Source organism: Camelina sativa, chromosome 10, assembly GCF_030686135.1.
Source record: "Camelina sativa cultivar CO46 ecotype springtype chromosome 10, ASM3068613v1".
NCBI lineage: Eukaryota > Viridiplantae > Streptophyta > Magnoliopsida > Brassicales > Brassicaceae > Camelina > Camelina sativa.
The window spans coordinates 6101237-6121921 of NC_141889.1; the positions used below are offsets into that span (position 1 = coordinate 6101237).

The following is a 20685-nucleotide window of genomic DNA, read 5'->3' on the forward strand; positions in this document are numbered from 1 at the left end:
AAAAAAAAGAGCGAAAAATAAAAAAGAGAGAGTCGCGCTTTTACGGTTCCCTCGTATTTTTCTAGATCTGTTCTTTCCCCCATTCTCTCTTCTTCTTCACCTTTGTATTAGGACGATGATATAGAAACTTCCAGAGAATTTGAAAAACAAATCAGAGAAAATCAAATCAAAACAGTGGAAAGGTTGAAAAAAAAAAAAATGGGATACGCAAGGAAAGTGGAAGACGACGACGACAACAACAAATCGTTATCGTCATCACTGAAGGAATCGGTGTTAATAGAAGCAACTATGACCATTATCGGATTGCAAGTTCATGTTCACGTCAAGGATGGTTCCGTCTTTTCTGGGATTTTCTACACTGCTTCCCTCGACAACGGCTTTGGTAACGTTTTCGATTTCAATCTGTTAGCGATTTTGGAATCAAATTTCGAGAGCTTCTTTTATCATAATTTTGTTGTTGTCACCTGTTATAAAATGTCGTAGTAGAGATCTGTGAATGGGATCTTCTGATTTCGAATCATGACTTCTGTTAATTAGTTGTTGCCTGGTGTGGTGTGTGAATAACAATGCAAATAGAAGGATCTGTGTATTTGTTGGTCTGATGTGATGTATATGGTTTTGGTTCTGTGTAGGCGTTGTTTTGAAGAATGCAAGAATTATTAAGAAGGGGACAAGTAAAGCGAATGTAGCAAGTGGGAGTGTGGTCGAGACACTTGTTATTTTGTCTTCCAATATTGTTCAAATCATTGCACAAGTGTGTTCTCCCTCTCTCTCTCGTCCTTCATTTACTTTACTTTTCTTTGAGCTGCATTTTTATTCACACAATCAGCTTATGGATCTGTCTCATAGGGAGTCTCGCTTCCATCAAATGTTACAACTGGCAATAACGAGACTGTAAATGTCAGATCAGCCACAGAGACTTTACCTTCTCAGTCATGTGCCATAAACAACTCCACAGAATTCTGGAATGAAGGAAATGACTATGATCGTCTGAGGTAAACTGTGTGCTTTGCTTTAACTTCATCTTCAAACAGAAACTAAACTAATGGTGATTGTGTTATGGATGGTTCATCATTCTGTGAGTCTTCTTGCTGCACTTTTTATGTGCAATGTCAATCTTAGCAAAATCTAGTTTAGCATCTGCATCAAACATATCAATGCTCGCACAAATCACTCAATTTTTAAACTTTACCGAGATCATTTTCTTTTCTTTTTTCTCTGATTCTTGTATGATGCTGTTGACAGGCAGGCTGTGGATCTTGTGACGCGTATTTACGTCCACCAAGAAGATACTGTTAGTTTTGTAGAAAGATAGTTCATTTATTTGATTTGCTTTTTACTTAGCAACTGCTTACTTGTTTAGATTCTTATTGCAGATGGATATGCAAAGCTTAAGTTCTAGCTGTGAGTTCAATTTCCCCGGAATTGTTTTTTATCTTTGTTATATCTATGGTATATACTTGTTTCTGTTTCTTTTTGACAGTGAATGTTTCTAACATGCTTATCCTCGACTTTCTTTCATTTGAAATAACAAACATCCAGTGGATAGTATGTGCGAACGAGTTAAACCCGTAGAAGAACATAAGTTGATGCCGGAACCTTTTAGCAATGGTTTTCACGATGCTGCTGAAAGGCCCTCTTCATCTGACAATTCATCATTTACAACTGTAGATGACACCTCAGAATTGTGTCAGGGTTTAGTGGCATATTCAACTGCATCAGTACCCATCCAGCCCGTCAAAAATGCTAAGGTGATTCCTATGTACTTTAGATTGATTGTCAGGTCTTAAAGATTTGTTATCCATTTGCTCTCACATTCAGACTAGCGTGTTCATTTGAGCCGTTGTTTTGTTGCCAAATCATTTTAAAGGTTCATTTTACTTTATCTGTTACGCAATTACCAAATTTCGATTTCTGAAACTTATACCACAATACCACATACAGGAGTTTAAGTTGAATCCAGATGCAAAGATTTTTTCTCCATCTTATACAAAACGTCTTCCACCATCTCCTGTTGGAATGCCTGATGTTGGAAATATTACTTATATACCAAACAACAGTCAGCTTCTACCGGTTCCTGAAGCTATTTACCCAGAGATTGGAAACAACCCTTATATGCCGCAAGCATCTCCACCTTCCAAGTTTGTACCATATGGTAATTCGACTGCTGGACATGCTGTCGGTGGTATTCAATTTCCTCAACACGTAAGTATTATCTTTTCAATATTGTCCCTGCCTATCTTACTCTCTTCGGGCATGTTATGTCAAAGAACTTTTATCAACTAGTGACTGAGAGTCTGAGAATAGACTATTTTCTCTCACCACTAAGCGCCTGCATGGTTAACAACCATAAATGTTAGTTTTGGCGACCAGATTACCGATCATTTTGAATTGATATGACTTAGCTTGTACTATTAAAATGCTTCCTTTTATTTTGACCACCAACTCATTTATCTTGCCATCAATGAATCATAATTCCACTTGCAACCCATTTTTCTGCAGATGATTGGGCCTGCTGTTAACAGGGCACAGCCGCAGAGATTGAACTCTCAGTACCAGTCAGTTCAAGCTGCACCAATGCTTGTAAATCTAAATCCTCAGGTTGTACATGGAGGTTCCCAAAACTCACTTTTGTTGAAGGCGCGTTTATAAAAAGAATGGCTCTGTATTGAGCTTTATTGGTGTATTTGTTTCTAAAGACTTTTTCTAATTTACTCCAGGTGATGTTTGCAAGATCGGGGCAGGGGCAGCTTGTATATATCCAACCAGTTTCTCAGGTTAGAACTTGATGCATCTAGCTTCTTGATTAATTTTTTCTAATTTTGAAATATAAGCAATTTGGTGAACCTTTAATGATGTTAGGTTAATCAATCTATGACTTGCATGTTAGATAATTATATGTCTAGTATGTCTGAGTGAAAGAAGAAATACTATTCCGCAGTCATTAGTTTGAGTTTGCTCGAACATCTCCTCTTATTCATATCTGCATAGTCATTTCTAGTAATCGTTATTCGTATTTTTCAGGATCTGCTTCAAGGAACACTGCCTCTTTCACCTATGCTCCCCCGTCCTCTACCAACCACTCAACATGTCCAATACCTGAACCATCAAGGTAAAAGAGTCTGTAACTAAATAAATAGCCTAAGAACCAACCATGTTTTCCCTTTTTTTGAACCAAATCAAAGAGATGGCCGTAACCAGAATGGTCCATTTTGTTGATGCAGGTGTATTTGCAGCTGGCCAGCCGCAGCAGCTATGCGTTTCCCAACCGTTCACGGCCGGTGGACTGCAAACTTATGGCGTTCCTGCCCAATTTCCAGTTATGCAGCCTCCTTTTCCCACGAATCAGCCAATGACAGTTGCTATTCCTAACGGTTTCTACACAAAATTTCCATAAACAAAGTCTCATTGTTTCTAATTTAATACCTTTATTCTTTGCCTCTCCAACCTAATGTCCTGGTTTGGCTCATAGTTTTTTTTCTTCCTTTTTACAGTTTTGGGTATTTTGTTCGGTTTTGGCTATTCTACTGTATTGGTTTTGGGTGTTTTGCTCGTTTTTTTGCTATGAAATTTGTAATTCTTCATTGTATTGTCTAGTTGAATTGGGTATAAACTGTTGTAACACGCGAAAACATAATGATTCTTTGGGGGAAAATAGTGTATTATAGATCACATTGGTAATGATCTCAATAACAATTAACAAGGCTCCAATGGTCACATAGATGTTGGAACTTGGAACATTACACTTGATTGAAGCAGAGCGAGACCAACCAATGTAACTTGCAACAAATTGAAAATGTCTTTTGTTGTGTAACTGACTGAGTTGGTAAGTATTACAAAAGACTGTGGGCCAATTATGAAGACTATAGGCCCATAACCGCAAAAATTTTACAGGCCCACGAAAGGTTTCTTTAAATTTTTATGTTTTTTTTCTTTCGGTGTGAGCTGACCAAAATCCGCCGGCCACAACTACTCGTCGATTCTAATCTCCGGCGATCAGAGAACCTCGCGGTGAGTTTGATGGAAGAAAAGTTGCCGAGATCTCTCAAGAATCTAGACTTGAATACGAATCGTGAACCGAAGAATAAGATTCCTGTTTCAGCTTATCTATCTTCTCTGCGTAAGCCTTCTTTTCTCGAGCTGGGTTAAATTTGGGGGTAAGCATCGCTGTTGGTGATGTTTAGGATTTGGAATTCTGACTTGTTTCTACTGGTTTGCTTCAGTCACAGGAATGTCTCCGTTGAAATCAAAACCCCCATCTCTTGTGAGCTTATGTATTGGAGTTATTGGGAAGCATTTAGATGAAATGATCCCTTGTTTAGCTGATATCTCTGTTATCTTTCCAGCAGACATCAAGGTTATATTTGAGTTACAGTGATTTTCTTGTTTCAAGCTGTTTTACTCGGTTTAGATTAGTATACTGTATGCACTTCGCTAATCCAAGGCATGTTCATGTGAAACAGATGTCGATTGCAGCAATTGCTAGAAGAAGAAAGCTACTGGATGATGTTGTGATTGTCTCTTTGGCTGATAGTTCTTGGGAAATTTTAGACGTTAGTGGTTCAGATGTTACGAATTCTGGCTTAGCTAAAGTGGCGGAAATGTGCAAATCTCTCCGAGCTGTGGACATTAGGTAGGTATTATAGTTGCTTACTAAGAGTTTGTTTGACCTATGAGTGTTGAGTCCTGATCTCTGTGCTTGTACTTCATGGTATGTGTGAATTTGATTGGTAGTACTGACTTAGTTGGGTTGTATGATGCTTTCTTTATGTGGTTTTGTTAAGCTCTGATAATAAATTAATAATCAAGCACCCGGTGCAACAATATTTGCAGGCTGATTGAGCAGTGATCAGTGTACAATAGTTTTCTTTTGAGATGGTGAAAACCTAATCTACCAACACCGGTTTCTTTGGATATTTGCAGGCTGGAATTGTGATATGCTTTGTAGTTCTGGTCTATGTGGTTCTTTAGTTAGGAGCTTCTGTATGTTTAATAAGTTGTGTTTGTTTTCCCTCCAGTGTTATGTAGTTTTATCGTTTTGTTATGCAGCCGGTGCAACAAAATCACATCTTTGGGCGTCTCAGAGCTTGTACAACACTGCCGATCATTGGAGACTCTTAGATGCGGGTAAACTTTTTTGCTCCTGCTAAGTGCACTAAGCGGGCCTTTCATGTATTGTTGTTGGTGTGGCTTGTCTAACTAATCATGAGTTAAGTGACTTTCTGGGTAAAACAGAGAGTCTGATTTAGAAGTGAACCCATGGTTTGTGGCTTTGAGTAGACTAACAAACTCTATATAACAGGCAATGAGACAAAATTTATTATTGCAGAGGATGCCCAAGCAGTGAGTCTACAGCGCGCAGATCTTTAGATATCTTTAAGCCAAACTTGAGAAATCTTGAAGGAGAAACATGGGAAGAACTAGACACTTCAGAGATTGGTCATGGTGGTCAATCAGTGCGTTGGCTTGTTTGGGTATGTATTGTCCCTTTGACTGATAAGCTACCCGATTGATGCTCCCTTTTTGAGTTGGCAAATTTTTCCTTGGTTTGGATAAGGGAAACCATAAGTTAATTAGAAGAATCATCTACTATCTATTCGTGGTCAACTCTTTCTCCATCTGTGTCTATTACCACTATGTTTTCGTTTATTTTTGGTGCACAAGGTTCATAATAATTTGCTTTTTCTGCAGCCACAAATTGATAAGGATTCATTGGAGATGCTATCCTCGGAGTGTCCAAGGATAGTGGTAAATCCCAAGCCATCACTTGTCGCATACAGAGCAAACAAGGTTCCTCAAGAAGCACTACCAGATATTGCACTGGACGAACCATTTGTCAAAGATATTGATCCTAAGACTTGGGTTGTTACCGGAGTTGTGCAGAAGCCCACATCTTTCCCGTTATCGAATGAACTGCCAATAGCAGAGAAGTTCAGACTAGCGTATGCAGAGAGAGATGCAAGATTGGCCCCAAAACGTGCGAAGAATGCAAGGCAACATCAACGTCGTGCTGAGAGAGATTGGATGATGTCAAGCGACAAAGCCAAAGCAATGGTTTTGGCATCAAAGGCCACCAGATCTTTGCACAAGAGTTAGCAATATGGATTCTCTTCATCAATATATGTCAAAGAAATTATAGGAGGAAGATGAGTAGAGTTTCTAAGAATGCCTCTTCTCTACGGTGGTCGTGTTGAATCAGTTCTCTGCGGTTTTTCGGAGTAAGAGAGAATAGTAAAGAACAGTGGCTGGTTACAGAAAAGTGTTCGTAACTGTTTAATCTTGTATCCATATCTTTCAATTGATGCTACAGTCAAAGATACGTTACACTGTTTATAGAATTAAGTGTGTATTTTTGCATTTTCTTATAGCAACTCTTGCCGAGAAAACGTTCAGTGTAACCTGAAAGAAAACAGATGCTCACAAAACTTGCTTTATTTGGATCTTAACAGAAGAAGAAAACAAAAGGTGAGAAACACTTGAGATCACTTGGTGCTCAAACTCCGGATGACGTATGGTAGAATACCGCCGTGATCATAGTATGCCAATTCCACCTGTGAACGTTCCCACAAAACAAATCTCAGATCAATTGAAGTTTTGATTTTACAGAATTTGTTTGCTATATAACCAGTTTACCTCTGTATCAAAGCGCAGAGTGCAAACAAAGGATTTGCCACTGTCAGTGGTTACAGTGACGTCTTGACCGGGTCTAATGTCACTGACTTTTGTAGGAAGGTGGACTGTGTAGCGTTCATGACCAGTGAGTCCAAGGGTTTCCGCGTCCTCCCCTGCCTTGAAACACAGAGGAATGATCCCCATACCAGCCAGGTTGCTGCGGTGGATTCTCTCAAAGCTCTTGGCAATTACAGCTTTCACTCCCTAATTTGTGCTCAACTGTTAGGATCACAAGACATGACCAAAATCTGATTAAAAAATGTAAAACTTACCAAAAGCAAGGGACCCTTGGCAGCCCAATCCCGAGAGCTACCACTTCCATACTCAGCACCAGCCAGGATGATCGTATCCTGTCCATCGGTCTTGTATTTCTGAAAGTAAATGTGAATTAAGTTAGAAACGCAAGGAAGGATCTATATATATGTTGAAGCTGTGTGACGATTCTACTTACACTTGCTGCATCAAAAACGCTAAGCTTCTCTCCAGTCGGAATGTGAACAGTCTTGGGGCCAACTTCGCCTTTCAAGAGCTTGTTAACAATACGGATATTGGCAAATGTACCACGAGCCATAACCTCGTCGTTTCCCCTTCGACTTCCATAAGAGTTGAAGTTTTCAGGAATCACACCGCGGTCAATTAGAAACTTTGCAGCAGGACTAGTCTTTTGAATGTTTCCTGCTGGAGAGATGTGGTCTGTTGTTACGCTGTCCCCAAAGTTCAACAAGCAGTAGGCATCCTTCACTTCACGAGGACCAGGTGGGTTTGCGGTCATGTTCTTGAAATACGGAGGTTCATGAATGTAGGTGGAGTTTGGATCCCAAGAATATAACGTGGAACTCGGTGCAGAGAGTTCATTCCACAAGGGGTTTCCCTCTGTTATCGTTTCATAAGAGCTCTTGAACATGCTTGGTAGTACGCTATATTGAACAACCTATTGAAGAGTACCAGGAATGTTAACAAGGAACCTTAAAAGGTGAATAACTTATCCTCTAAGCACGTCACCTACGTACCTGAGCAATTTCTTCATTGCTTGGCCATACATCCCTCAGGTACACACTTTTGCCATCTCTTCCGGTTCCTATAGGCTCTTTCTCAAAATCAATGTCAACCTGTCATCATAGGAGATCAATATATATAAAAAAACTCAAGATTAATGACACTACTTAGCGAATTACTACTCAATCTTGTTGATGATGTACTATGATGCGAAACCAGTTAAGGATATCCAAAGGAGACAAACGCAAACATCTCAATTTCGAACTGAAAGTTGAAAAGTACTAACCGTTCCAGCAAGGGCATAAGCAACAACTAATGGTGGTGAAGCAAGATAGTTAGCTCTTGTTTGTGGATGAACACGGCCTTCAAAGTTTCGGTTTCCAGACAGCACAGCAGCTGGGATGATATCTGTGACATGGAGGAAGCACAATGGACCAACCAAAAAGTGAGCTTCAATTTGACGATATAAGGGCACTAATTTATCGGTAAAGAAACATAATTAACGAGGACTCTAGGGGAAATGAAAATGAAAATGGCTCAAGGAGTTGCTCAGAGAAACAAAAACAAAACATGATGAAAATGTTGTTACCAGTTCCTTCTATAGCAGATGCAACCTCTGGCTCAAGGTCGCCAGAATTCCCGATGCATGTTGTGCAGCCGTAGCCAACAATTTGGAATCCTTGCTTGTTCAAGTACTCTCGGAGACCACTGCAGAGAAGGCAAACGTTAAGTATGGTGATCAAATAGGTTATCCAAATGAAAAATACCGTTGACGCCAACACACCTTCGATCCAAATATTTCTCGACAACTCTAGACCCCGGAGCAAGACTTGTCTTAACCCATGGTTTAACCTGAATTGTGACGTCAAATTCAGTCAAAACAGGATTCATAACTCAGTTATCTCAGGGCAAAGAGAAAAGGTAGAAACTCACCTCTACACCAAGTTCCAAAGCTTTCTTTGCAACGAGTGCAGCCCCGATCATGACACTTGGGTTTGATGTGTTTGTACAACTCGTAATCGCCGCAATAACAACACTACCATGCTTAATCTCAGCAGGTTGTCCTTTGTACGAGAACTTAACAACTTCTTCTTGTTTTTCTTTTGGCACTGCAAACCCCTTGAAACAAGAAGCAAAGTTTTACAAGTTATCCAAACAAAAAAAGAAATCAATGCCATTGATTGTTTAATGATTTTTGTTGTAACCACAAATTGCATCTCACCTTAAATCCAACAGGATTGTCAAGGCATGCTTGCCAGTCAGCCTTCATATCTTTCAGAGGCACACGGTCATGAGGCCTGTTGAACAGAAAATATAGTAATGAAACCTTAGGTAATAAGGGCGATGCGTCAGAACGTTCAAAATATCAAAACGAAGTGAAAGTATACCTTTTAGGCCCAGAAATACAAGGTTCAACATGTCCCAAATCCAACTGCAGATAAGATGTGTATGCTCTTTCTTGCTGGGGCTGCAGAATGTCCACAAGTATTTGGAGTTGAGAATCTTTTCAAAAGAAATAAAATACAGTAAACTGATTAAGGATGTCCATACCTCATTGTAGTCAACGAACATATTGTTTGCGCGCAAATATGATTCGATCATTGACACCTAAACAAACCAAGTTGGCGATCATGTGAGTCACAAAAAACAGAGGAAACAGGATACATAGCTTGTTAAACTGTTTACGTAAGGTATAGAAAAACTAAGCCACGTGATAGTGCATATTGATTACTGAAGAACAAAACAACCGAAGTCTACAGATAGCTTGTTAAAATGTTTTGAAACGAGACGATGCAGCAATAGTCAGCCTCACCACACGTAAACCAGAAGAACAATTTATGCATGATGATTCGATTTAACCAGAAAAGAAAGAATGAAAGTAAAGAAATTAATTGAGAGAGAGAATTCACAGTTTCATCGCTTCTTCCTGTCAACTTCAGGTACTCCAGGGTAACATGATCCACTGGGAAGAAACCCATAGTTGCACCATACTCAGGAGACATATTTGCAATTGTGGCTCTATCAGCAAGTGATAGTTCACTCATCCCCTCACCTACATATCGAAATTAAAATGTTATAGGTGCTGACCAAATCATTGTCCAGTAGAAATTCAAAGTCAAACAGCCTTCTCACCATAAAATTCAACAAACTTGCCGACAACACCATGCTTCCTTAATATTTGGGTCACAGTGAGAACTAAATCAGTAGCAGTAACTCCTTCCTTCAACTTTCCATCCAACTTAAATCCGACTACGCCAGGTAATACCATGCTCATGGGCTGACAGATTTTTGAAGTACCATATGAGTGGCAGAGCAAACATGACTCTTATATATGTACACAAGACACATAAACCCAAATTAAACAGTGAAGGTGTGCAGAGGAAAATGAACTCACCTGACCAAGCATTGCTGCCTCTGCCTCAATTCCTCCAACACCCCACCCAGCGACTCCTAATCCATCAATCATGGTTGTGTGGGAGTCAGTTCCAACAACGCTATCAGGGTAGAGAAATCCGTTGGAGTTGAAAACAACACGTCCAAGGTACTCCAAGTTGACCTGTGGTGTCAAATAATAACAATCTATCAGAACAGAACCATCAGACAGCAATATGAGATTCATTCACCCCTTAGTAGACTACCCAAACGGATTAAACAGGCTAATACTCTAATCACACTTCCATATAACCTGTTGAAAATTCGAACAAGGCAACTAGAATTTACTGGCATCACGTGTTATATCTTAATACATCCCTAGATTAGAATGAAAGTGTTATCTTGTACCTGATGGACAATCCCAGACCCAGGAGGAACGACCAGCATGTTTTGGAAGGCCGTTGAACCCCACTTAAGGAATGCAAATCTTTCTTTGTTCCTCTTGAATTCAAGCTCCATATTTTTCAGTGCGGCATCTTCTGATCTTGCAAAGTCAACTTGGACTGAGTGATCAACAACAAGATCAACAGGAACCTAGACATGTACTGGAAAATATGAGAACTACTAGATCTCAAACATATTACAACGCAAATGCGATAAAAAAAAAAAAAAAAAAAAAAAAAGAGTTTACTAACCAAGGGGTTAATCTTGTTAGGATCACTACCAAGACTCTTCACTGCATCCCTCATAGAAGCAAGATCAACTAAAGCTGGTACACCAGTGAAGTCCTGGACAAGAAAAATATAAGTTAGCATAGTGCTGGCTTAATCTATTCCGTTCTTAGTGGAGTGGAGAGGGGTTTTTAGAAAAAAAATATGCTACAAACCTGTAAAATAACACGGGCAGGCTTGAAGGAGATCTCAACCTGCTTAGTAGATGTATTCTCCCAGTCAAGGATTTTCTCAACGTCATCCTTTGTAACTTGATAGTTGTCACAATTACGAATTGCTGATTCCAATAGTATCCTTACAGAATATGGCAGCTTATCTACATACATAATCACGAAAAAAAAGAAAGGTGTCAACTTCACCAGAAAAATCCCATTACAACAAAACAGATTTAGGAAAGACTCGATCAAGGAACCATACCAACTCTTGGATCGTTTAAAGCTGGTAACGAATAGTATTTTCCATACGCTCCACCACCAGGTTTAGGTAGACTTGTCAAAATATCCTTGTAGGCATGCTCAGAAGCTACGTTTATTATTTCATACCAAAAACTATTAGAATTTTATAATCATAACAAACTGCAAGAGCGTATCAAAATGTACATCTAATTGGTGATTCTCGTGTTTCAACTGATCCAGTCTAAAACGAAACCGATCTAAGGAGTATTCTTGTGATACAAGTTAAGAGCAAATCATTCTTATAGAAACAAAAGAAAGCAAAACAGAACATACTCATGGTTGCGTATTTCCTCTCAAATTTTTCCATCACCGGAGCGGAGTTTCTAGATTGAGCACGAAGGCTAACAGGAGATCTCCAGCTCCCACCATGACTCCACCGCGTCGAAGCAGAGCAAACACGGAACGAGCGGAGAGCCGACGAGAAGCTCTTAGATCGGTTCGTCGTCTGATTGAGAACAGACGTGGAGGATGGAGACGAAACCGAAGCTGTTTCGGTAGAAGCGATCTTCGTGAGGGAAGAAGAAAGCCTCGACAGCGAGGCAGAACGCACGCCGGAAGTGGCGCGTCGATACATGGCGGCAAATCAAAACAGTTAAAAAGATTGGGGAAATATCTCCAAAGGAAGGAAGAAGGATCAAAATGAAACGAAGAAGATCGTGGAAGGAACGAAGGTGAGAGAGAGAGAGAGAGAGAGAGAGAGAGAGAGATGATCTTTTCGTAAAGCTTCTTCTCAAAAGAGTCAGCCGATTAAGAGAGATTTAACAGAACCTTCTCCAAGGACACACTCAGTAATATACAAATGCCAAGGGGCCAGGTCAGGTGTATCTCTTTTTAACCATTGGATCAATTCTAGACGCGCGAATGGACGGCGTGTGATTCTCTTTGGAATGTTGACCATTTTATAATTGCTTATTCTTTCAATTATTTTAGAAAAGATTAATAATATAGCTTGCAAATTATGAAAACATCTTTTTATATACTAAAAGGTACTAGACCAACGTGAGAACATTCGAATAATTGGCTTTTTGGGGGAAGATGAGAATATTTTCTTTTTTCCAGAAAGTTATTTCTTTTTTTCACAACTAAACATTAGTAATTCACTAATTTAGAACTTAACCCCAACCAGAATAAAATTTAGAACTACACTTATTTTTAGTAATACTACGTTTTGATTGGCTTGTGTCAGTTGTGTGTCTGGCACAAACCAAGTAGGACTTCTCCTCTAGATGTTTATTAACTTTTTTTTGTGTAAGTACTAAATAAAAGTCAACGAGGAAAAACAAAGGGTGACTACTGGCTAGGCTCTTCTTCGGCTATGAAGGACAAAGGCAAATAAAAGTCTCAAGCACTATGCCAAGAGACAAACACCCTAAAATAAAACAAAGCATACCAAGATGGCTTCTCATTTTGACTCTTCTATGTTCTCAATGACAGCGTCAAAGGCCAGAAATGTAGAGTCCTCAAAAGCTCTCTTGTCTATGATGATTTCATCTGTAAGAGTCAAACCAATCGGTTTGTTATCTGCCTGAAAAGAGATGTCTTTAGGATGGTGCCTGCCATGTCCCAGGCCTTAATGATGATCCAGACCCTGATGGCTCTATTGTCCTGCATCCATTAGTTTGTTGGATTTAAGCATACTCATAACCCAACACAATACATAACCCCCATGCTCATTGAGCATAGATTCAATATAGTAGCAGTATCTAACAATCAGAAAGAACATTTCATGTTTCATATTCCTGTGTCTGAATGTGTGAAGTCTATGATTGAAAAAGTGAAGCCAGCTAGACATACTTTGGTTAGAGTGGTTCTGCAGTTACTTTATCAGGTTCACGTTCTTTGACCCTGTAAAAGCAATGTGAGGACATATGGTTATGGTGGTCTTGAGAAAGATTCTGTGTTTTGCATCCAGAAAAATATAGAATGTAAGAAGATTTAGTACAAGATAGGATTACTGAAGAGATATTATGAATCCTAATGATTCACCTTGGTTTATCTACTTCTTCACTAGCTTCCTCTGGTATATCACCTTCAAGCATTAATAAACAAGACACGACTTAAGCCGTCAGTCTTACTTCCACCAGATTGTGGTAGAATAATTAGCTCTTTATTTTTTACATAGGGAAACTAGCAACTGTAGTAATCTCAGCCTTTGAATCAACAAATGACATAAAATGAACAATTCTTATTTCCTTTCAAAGCTACCACAATCAAAATGGAAATGCAGGGAATACTTCTACAATCAAAACTTCATCATAATTACAGACTTTACAAGTCATATGCACAAGATGTTTCCCGAATGAAGTCCACAAAGCTACTTAATCATCAGTGAAATAGTTACACGCTGAAAAAGAATCAACAAACTTTTCAGAAGGATATGAAGACAGCTTTAGCTCTAATGCGACCAAGTGTTTCAGAAAACGGGAGAATACAAGACCTAAGAAGTTAGTCACATCACTATATGGTTACTCCCTATATCTATGAAAAGCAGAGAAAATGCAATACCTTTTAAATCCGGCGAAAATTGGCGAACAAAGCTCGTCAAATCTGGACCCTCAGGTATACCTTTACACAGAGAGCTAACATGAAGCTATCATTATACTAATGAAAAGCAAATGTTACAAGATGGTCATGATTTTGCGTCCAGTGCCTTCATGAGAACTTGACAAGGAATTGAAGGCAAAACGAAAACAATAAATGCATAGAAAGAGAAGCGCCATACAAAACGGACAAAAGCAAATACACAGACCACAAGAAGATAAAATCCTTCTTTATTCATTCTTAACTCTATGTTCCTACGAGGGATATTAAGCCTCACACGCTCACGCCTTGCTTCAAGTTCAACCATTTCCTGGAAAAGTAAGAAACACCAATATCAAAGGCCAGATACTAAAGGCTTACAGCCAATCTATATACCACAAAAACCTCCATGGAAAAAAAAAAAACACTATAGTGACCACAAATAATTATGGCTAAATTAAAGAGGGGTTGATCTAACATCTGGAGTAAGAGCCCTTTTCATTGCCCATTCAGGCAACATATCCATTCAACTACAACATTGGGCAAACAAAATGGTAACTAGACTGGCTGCTACACAAATGGATTCCACAAAAGTCTTAATAAGAACATACAAACAGGGTTCATTTAGGAAACAAATGCAATTATTTACCAGTGCTCATTACAAGATCACAAGTAGATAAATCACACAGTCCTCTTTTCAACATCTTTAATTAGTCCAACTCCAAAACAATAGAGAAACACAAAACTTTTGAAACCCGGAATCAATTAAATTTATATCTCACGAATCCAAACAGTTTCTAAATGCATTTACTTCACCGCAACACACACACACACACGACAGGCAAAAGACAAAACAAAGGAATTCAAAGGTTAGAGGTTCGAAGAACAATACTCGCCCAGTCCATCATTCTCCTCCACTCTGAAAAAATACCTTTTAACCAATCCTTGCCTACTCCGATGAAAATATTGCCTCTTGCTAGTGATTAATCCTACAGAATCTCTACCGTAGCCTCGGCATAGCTTCTCCCGCCGATTTTTTCTTCATATGATCCAAAAACTGAACACAAGACGCCCCCAAATTGTTTCCCCCGATCGAGTCTGTGGCTCCGTCTGGCTTTGGATTAAAGACTTGATTTTTTTTGTTTTCCGCCTATTTCCCCATTATCATACCGGTAAAATAATCTTAACCACCAATTTAAACCGAACTTTTAAGACTTTACCCAGAAATAAGATTAAACCGATCGACTACATAACTCGGTTTAGAATCCAATTGAATGAACCACCGGTTAAGCGGAAAAATACGGTTATCAACAATTCATCGCGGAAGTTCCAAATGGCCGTTAAGGTTTGTTGGGTTTGTTAGGAGTAGAGAGAATGAGAAAAGAGTCGGTTATAAATACTAATGAGTGCGTGTTTAGGATTACTATAATCCTCTCTGAAAAATTTACTAATCCATCCTCCTCTGCAAATATTTCATTTTCTCCGATACAACAAGATTCACGAAAGATGCCTCGCGGCGGCAGAAACAACCGTGGAGATCGTCGTCGTCAAGTAGCTGCGCCTCGTGATCACGAGCGTCGCCGTCGTCGTGAGGATGGCAATGACCGAGCTTGGAATCAGGTTCTTGCAACTACGAGTGGACTTCGACGTACGGCTTTAGGCGCCATCGCCGTCCTCCTTGTTCTTGTCCCCAAGGTTTACACACGAATCGGCTTCACACTCGAATCTCCCGCGGCGGTTTGGGCGGCGTACGCAGGTTCCATCGGAATTCTATCTTTCGTGGGCGCGACTTTTTTTGTTCCGAGGGATGCGATGGGAGGAGGATTGGTCTTGGACTTGGTCATGATCGGCTTAGTCTTCTTCTACTTCGTCACACTGATCTCTCTGGTTTGCGTCTCTCTTACTCATCTGTAAACGCGATTTCATTACCATCGGCGTTGCGATTCATCTTCTTCTCTTCTTCATCTTGGTGATCTTGCACGCACGCCCATGCCCAAAGATCTTTGTGCTTTTATGGATTGTTATAAAGTCGTCTTCGTCGAAATGCTCTAGGTCAAGATTTCAGTTTCTTTCGTGTGTTTTGCTTTTTTCGTGATGTAAATCGAAATCTATATCCATTTTCTTCATGTTTAGGTTTTGCTTCTCCGATCTTTGTAACAGTTTTTGAGTGGGATTCTTTTAATTTCCCGGTTATCCGGATAGGCTACTCCTCGTATTCTAAAACTGTACTTCCAACTTGTTATACAAGTGAGTGATGACTGGATTAAGGTTTTACGAAGCAAATCGGTGAGCAATTGTGGAATGTTCGTTTTAATTAAAAAAAACAAAAAAACCTATGCAAACTAGTTTTTGGCTAAGGTTTCTTGAGAAAAGAAAAGCAAAAAAAAATAATTAACTTACAAAAATCTAAAAACTAAAACCAAAAACGCATACGAAAAAAGAAATATAAATTAAAACAAAACAAAAATCATAGCTAGTCGTCTTTCACCACCGGTCGACTCCTCCACGAGTCAAACTCTGTGTAACCAAGGGCGAACATGAAAAGCACAATCGCCACAACCCACAGCACTGGGTAACCAAAGACTTGATATGTGCAATAGAATGGTACTGGTAGCTTCACTCCGTACCAGATGCAGTACACCAACGGTGCAGCTAGTAGAATCGTATTCATGATCACCAGTAGCCTCAACTGGTTCAGTTTCATGAAGTATTCTGCGTCGTATATATCCTCATTCACCTGCAATTTTGTTTTTTTGAAAAACATATATTAGTTAAGAGTTGAGTTGAGCCTATATAGGGCGTTACGTTACAAATCAAATTATCAACTAATTCTTGTTTTTACCAAACTCCCAAGCATGGAATAAAAATTAAATCTAGTAAACAAGATGATATATACAAAACCTGATAAGTTATTACCACGATAATACCAACCCAAACCAAACTAACAATCAAGAGAATATTCAATCTCTATTTTAAATTGAAAAACAGACCTCATGCAATAATATCTCAATATCTAATTTATAATGACGTAACGATATATATGTCTACCAGTTAACCTACGATGATAACTCACGGCAAGAAAATCAAAACTCACGCTAAAATACAGGAAACCAAAAAGGACTCCCCAAACTCAATGTGATAAAAAAAAAAAAAAAAAAAAAAAATTGACATCTAGCATGTATTCTAGCTAATAATAGAGTTAAACAAAGAGAGAGGAAATAAAATAAGACCTCAGACTCAGACTCATCCTCAGAATGTAAGAGCTCATCCTCAGACTCAGACAGTAAGGGTTGATCAAGAAGAATCTCTCCATCAGCAACCATTATCACAAAAGTAAATATTCTCGTAGCTGATAGAAAAAAGTAAGAATCAGGATCAATAACAACCTCACGAATCTCAAAGCTGGAAAATAAAAAGAGACAACAATCACAAAATTTACATGTAGATTTTAGGGTTTAAGAGGGAACGAGTTTCTAGCCGGAGCAATGTTTCTTTCAGGTATGCGTGCGTAAACAATAGTAGTACATACATTATATACGTATCATCTTTTCCAATGGGCCAGCGTATTAGATTTCGGCCCATATTGTTTTTCGCCGACTCTTATTTGATATTGAAATATATATATATATATATATATATATATATGACATGGAAAAATCGATCTGTATCCCCTAAAAAGTTTCATATAGCACCAAGATTTCACAGAATTCAAACCTCGTTCACATAAACAAGAAATTTTAGTACAATATCCCCTTTGTATAAAAGTTTGAAACTTCAGAACATACAAACGTTGGATTTATTGGTTTATGACTTAAACCGATACTAAACCACTAATACTAAACCAAATTAAAAACATGAACCATCTCCTCCTCCTTCTTCTTCATCTCCCCATCACGAAACCATGAGATACAAAAGAATTGAAAGCTCAATGCTACAATGAAACAATATACGATAAAAATCAAAACTTTGAAAAAGAGCAGACTTTGTGTTTTGTGTATTTCTGATTCCATATCCAACTTCAACTAATAAAGTAGTCAAAATTAAGTTTGAACTGGTGTGGTTCAAGCATTTAGAAACACTAGTCTTCTTTTGTAGAAAACACACACCTGGGATCCCTCTCTAACTGGTGTGGTTCAAGCAAAGTTCTATAGCATTTGTCAAAACCGTATGAAAGACATGGTTTCCAAGGCAGCAACTCAGCGAGAGGAAGTGAAACCGAGGTGGATTGAGAGAACTCTTTGGAAAGAAATTTGTGACTATTGGAACACAGAATAAGTCATGGCAAAGAGTGCAACCACTTCAGCAGCTCGAATGTCTGACCGTAATGGTCTTGGCCCTCACAAGCATGTATCAGGACCGAAGTCTTACTTACAAATCGAACAAGAGATGGTGAGTTACATTATAACCTTTTCATTGTTTAATTACTTGACATCAAATGGTTCCTAACCTTTTCATTGTCTAACATTTCAGGAAGTAGAATTGGGAAGACCGCCAACTATTCCTGAAGTTTTTCTCAGGACTCATACAAAAAAAGATGGTACTTTTGTGGATAAGAAAGCGCAAGCAGTTCATGAGGCATATAAGAAAAGAAGGGAAGCTAAGTTGGCTGCTCAGGATAATGATGAGTCTTCAGATGGTACTTCACATTGATCAGAGCTCTTTCTTCAGGTAATTTGCTTCTTTTTAATAACCTATTAAGTTTTTCATTGTTAAGTAATTATAATAACTTTTTCTCTCTGTTTTGTGTATGAAGTCTACTTACATAAATGATAGAGGAACATACTTTGGAGTTGGAAGCGTAGGAAGTTACATCAACGGGAAGCGGAAGTACCCTGGAAGCTCTTCTACTTTCACAACCCTGCAACAACAGCTTGAAGACGCTAACCGCAAGATAGCGGAACAAGCAGCTCTACAAGCAGAGCGTGACGCAAAGGCTCCACGGGTTGCAGCTGGGGCTTTACGGGTTGCATCTGAGCAACAAGCAGAGATCTCACGCTTGGTGAGCTTCCTCAAGACTAACCCAAACTATGTCGTCTTCCTCGAGTCTCAAACCAATGACTCAAACCCTGCTGATTTTCAAAGTTAGGTTCCCTCATGTAATATTTGCTTGTTTATTTGCTTGGATATTTGGATGTTTTTTGGAACTTTTGTAACTTTCGTAAAAACATGGTACTTATGTCTTTGTTTAATTTCATGTTTGTTATGTTTTAGTACATGTTTTCTTAATCAGTTTTGGTATTAGAAAATCAAATAATGCATTTTTACCATAATTTTTTTAAAAACATGATAATTAAACAGTCGCAAAAAAGTCACCAAAACGTAAACAAAACAGTACCCAAACAGTCGCAAATGAGTAACATATCAGTCGCTAAAGTGTTGCAATTCAGTCGCTAAAGTTGCGACTGTTTGGCGAGGGAAGAGCGACCCCAATTATCAGTCGCCAATTAGTAGCTCCATAACGACTTTTTAGCGACTGATTTTTTTAGCGACACACTGTTTAGCGACTACGTATGTCAGTCGCCAATCAGTCGTGACTAAGTAGTTAGCGACTGTATAGTTACTGTTTTTGTAGTCGGTAAATCCATGTTTTCTTGTAGTGTCTTGTCGCCAAGGTTTACACACACATCGGCTTCGGACTCGACTCTCCCACGGCGGCGTACGCAGGTTCCATCGGAATTCTATCTTTCGCGGCGGCTTGGTCTTGTACTTGGTCACGATCGGCTTAGCCTTCTTCTAATTCGGCGGCTTGGGCGGCGACAAAGTAGAAGAAGGCTAAGCCGATCGTGACCAAGTACAAGACCAATCCTCCCATCGCACCCCTTGGAACAAAAAAAGTCGCACTGATCTCTCTGGTTTGCGTCTCTCTTACTCTGTAAACGTGATTTCATTACCATCGGTGTTGCGATTCATCTTCAATTCTCTTCTTAGTATTGGTGATCTTGCACGCACGCCCATGCCCAAAGATCTTTGTGCTTTTATGGATTGTTATAAAGTCGTCTTCGTCGAAATGCTCTAGTTACGTTCAAGATTTCAGTTTCTTTCGTGTGTTTTGCTTTACCAATTTGGGTTGATAGATTCATTCCTTTTTTTGCTTTTTTCGTGATGTAAATCGAATTCTATATCCATTTTCTTCATGTTTAGGGTTTTACTCCTCGTATTCTAAAATTGTTTCCAAAACCCTCGTATTCTAAAAACGGACTCCCCAAACTCAATGTGATAAACAAACAAAAAAATTGACTCCCCAAACTCAATGTGATAAACAAAAAAAATTGACACCTAGCATGTATTCTATTTCTAGCTAATAATAGAGTTAAACAAAGAGAGAGGAAATAAAATAAGACCTCCGACTCAGACTCAGGCTCATCCTCAGAATGTAAGAGTTCATGTAAGGGCTCATCCTTAGACTCGGACAGTAAGGGTTGATCAAGAAGAATCTCTGCATCTGCAACCATTATCACAAACTCGGAGATCCAACGTACGCTTAAATATTCTCGTAGCTGAAAGAAAAAGGTAAGAATCAGGAACAAGAACAAACTCACGAATCTCAAAGCTGGAAAATAAAAAGAGACAACAATCACAAAATTTACGTGTAGAAAGAACGAGTTTTCTATGCTGAGGCGCTGAGCTATGTTTCTTTCCTTATATGATTGCGTGCGTAAACAAGATATATTTACCTCTCCCAATGGGCCTTCGTAATAATTTCGACCCAAAATGTTTTTGATTTAGCGAAGGTTTGCGTATGATTGAGCTCTCATAAAACATATACATTTGTACATGTCAATTAACAAGCTTAAGCATATGATATTAAGATTTGTAACCATTAAAAAAAAAAAAAATTGGATTTTCGGCCTTCTAGGGGGGGGAGGCGATAAAAAAACCTTACCAAACAAAAGAAATAAGCAAGAAAAAGATAGAGTCACGTGCAAGTTATATATGCG

General features: G+C 38.9%; 3 protein-coding genes and 1 long non-coding RNA gene across 7 annotated transcripts; 2 read left to right on the forward strand and 2 right to left on the reverse strand.

Moving 5' to 3' along the window:
• Nucleotides 1-5: 5 nt before the first annotated feature.
• LOC104717534 (uncharacterized) lies at nucleotides 6-3655 on the forward strand. Of its 2 annotated transcripts, none has more exons than XM_010435117.2 (11): nucleotides 6-382; nucleotides 633-754; nucleotides 850-995; nucleotides 1246-1294; nucleotides 1377-1404; nucleotides 1543-1751; nucleotides 1945-2205; nucleotides 2503-2601; nucleotides 2721-2777; nucleotides 3025-3112; nucleotides 3225-3655. In XM_010435117.2, exons 1-11 carry the CDS (start codon nucleotides 199-201, stop codon nucleotides 3395-3397), a joined length of 1416 nt encoding a protein of 471 aa, XP_010433419.2. In that variant the 5' UTR covers nucleotides 6-198; the 3' UTR covers nucleotides 3398-3655. The 2 variants fall into 2 exon arrangements, with proteins under 2 accessions (XP_010433419.2, XP_087324386.1); XM_087468260.1 differs by having other exon boundaries at nucleotides 54-382; nucleotides 830-995.
• Nucleotides 3656-3941: 286 nt separating this feature from the next.
• On the forward strand, nucleotides 3942-6386 carry LOC104717536 (uncharacterized). Its single transcript, XM_010435119.3, has 6 exons — nucleotides 3942-4120; nucleotides 4224-4357; nucleotides 4464-4633; nucleotides 5050-5127; nucleotides 5330-5474; nucleotides 5692-6386. Exons 1-6 carry the CDS (start codon nucleotides 4021-4023, stop codon nucleotides 6094-6096), a joined length of 1032 nt encoding a protein of 343 aa, XP_010433421.2. The 5' UTR covers nucleotides 3942-4020; the 3' UTR covers nucleotides 6097-6386.
• LOC104717535 (aconitate hydratase 2, mitochondrial) lies at nucleotides 6271-12173 on the reverse strand. Its single transcript, XM_010435118.3, has 20 exons — nucleotides 11501-12173; nucleotides 11190-11294; nucleotides 10928-11088; nucleotides 10737-10829; nucleotides 10450-10635; nucleotides 10064-10225; nucleotides 9802-9946; nucleotides 9579-9721; nucleotides 9220-9276; nucleotides 9057-9136; nucleotides 8891-8966; nucleotides 8602-8787; nucleotides 8453-8520; nucleotides 8258-8376; nucleotides 7955-8076; nucleotides 7683-7781; nucleotides 7124-7603; nucleotides 6945-7043; nucleotides 6634-6876; nucleotides 6271-6551 (listed from the first exon to the last, which is right to left on the reverse strand). Exons 1-20 carry the CDS (start codon nucleotides 11799-11801, stop codon nucleotides 6483-6485), a joined length of 2994 nt encoding a protein of 997 aa, XP_010433420.1. The 5' UTR covers nucleotides 11802-12173; the 3' UTR covers nucleotides 6271-6482.
• A 263-nt stretch (nucleotides 12174-12436) lies between these two features.
• Nucleotides 12437-14899, reverse strand: LOC104717537 (uncharacterized). Of its 3 annotated transcripts, none has more exons than XR_015569135.1 (6): nucleotides 14679-14899; nucleotides 14014-14078; nucleotides 13733-13792; nucleotides 13214-13256; nucleotides 13022-13072; nucleotides 12437-12832 (listed from the first exon to the last, which is right to left on the reverse strand). It is a non-coding gene; the product is annotated as an uncharacterized LOC104717537 (long non-coding RNA). The 3 variants fall into 3 exon arrangements; XR_015569136.1 differs by having other exon boundaries at nucleotides 13170-13256; XR_015569137.1 differs by lacking the exon at nucleotides 13214-13256.
• Nucleotides 14900-20685: the final 5786 nt, after the last annotated feature.

Excerpts from the sequence above, each read along its gene's own strand:
- LOC104717536 (XM_010435119.3), top strand. The coding sequence starts at position 4,021 with ATGGAAGAAAAGTTGCCGAGATCTCTCAAGAATCTAGACTTGAATACG. Across the intron at positions 4,634-5,049 it reads CTCCGAGCTGTGGACATTAG|CCGGTGCAACAAAATCACAT; the intron begins GTAGGTATTATA and ends TTTGTTATGCAG. Across the intron at positions 5,475-5,691 it reads CAGTGCGTTGGCTTGTTTGG|CCACAAATTGATAAGGATTC; the intron begins GTATGTATTGTC and ends CTTTTTCTGCAG.
- LOC104717535 (XM_010435118.3), bottom strand. The coding sequence starts at position 11,801 with ATGTATCGACGCGCCACTTCCGGCGTGCGTTCTGCCTCGCTGTCGAGG. Across the intron at positions 9,947-10,063 it reads AGGCAGCAATGCTTGGTCAG|CCCATGAGCATGGTATTACC; the intron begins GTGAGTTCATTT and ends AAAATCTGTCAG. Across the intron at positions 9,137-9,219 it reads TGTTCGTTGACTACAATGAG|CCCCAGCAAGAAAGAGCATA; the intron begins GTATGGACATCC and ends GACATTCTGCAG.
- LOC104717534 (XM_010435117.2), top strand. The coding sequence starts at position 199 with ATGGGATACGCAAGGAAAGTGGAAGACGACGACGACAACAACAAATCG. Across the intron at positions 1,752-1,944 it reads AGCCCGTCAAAAATGCTAAG|GAGTTTAAGTTGAATCCAGA; the intron begins GTGATTCCTATG and ends TACCACATACAG. Across the intron at positions 2,206-2,502 it reads GTATTCAATTTCCTCAACAC|ATGATTGGGCCTGCTGTTAA; the intron begins GTAAGTATTATC and ends ATTTTTCTGCAG.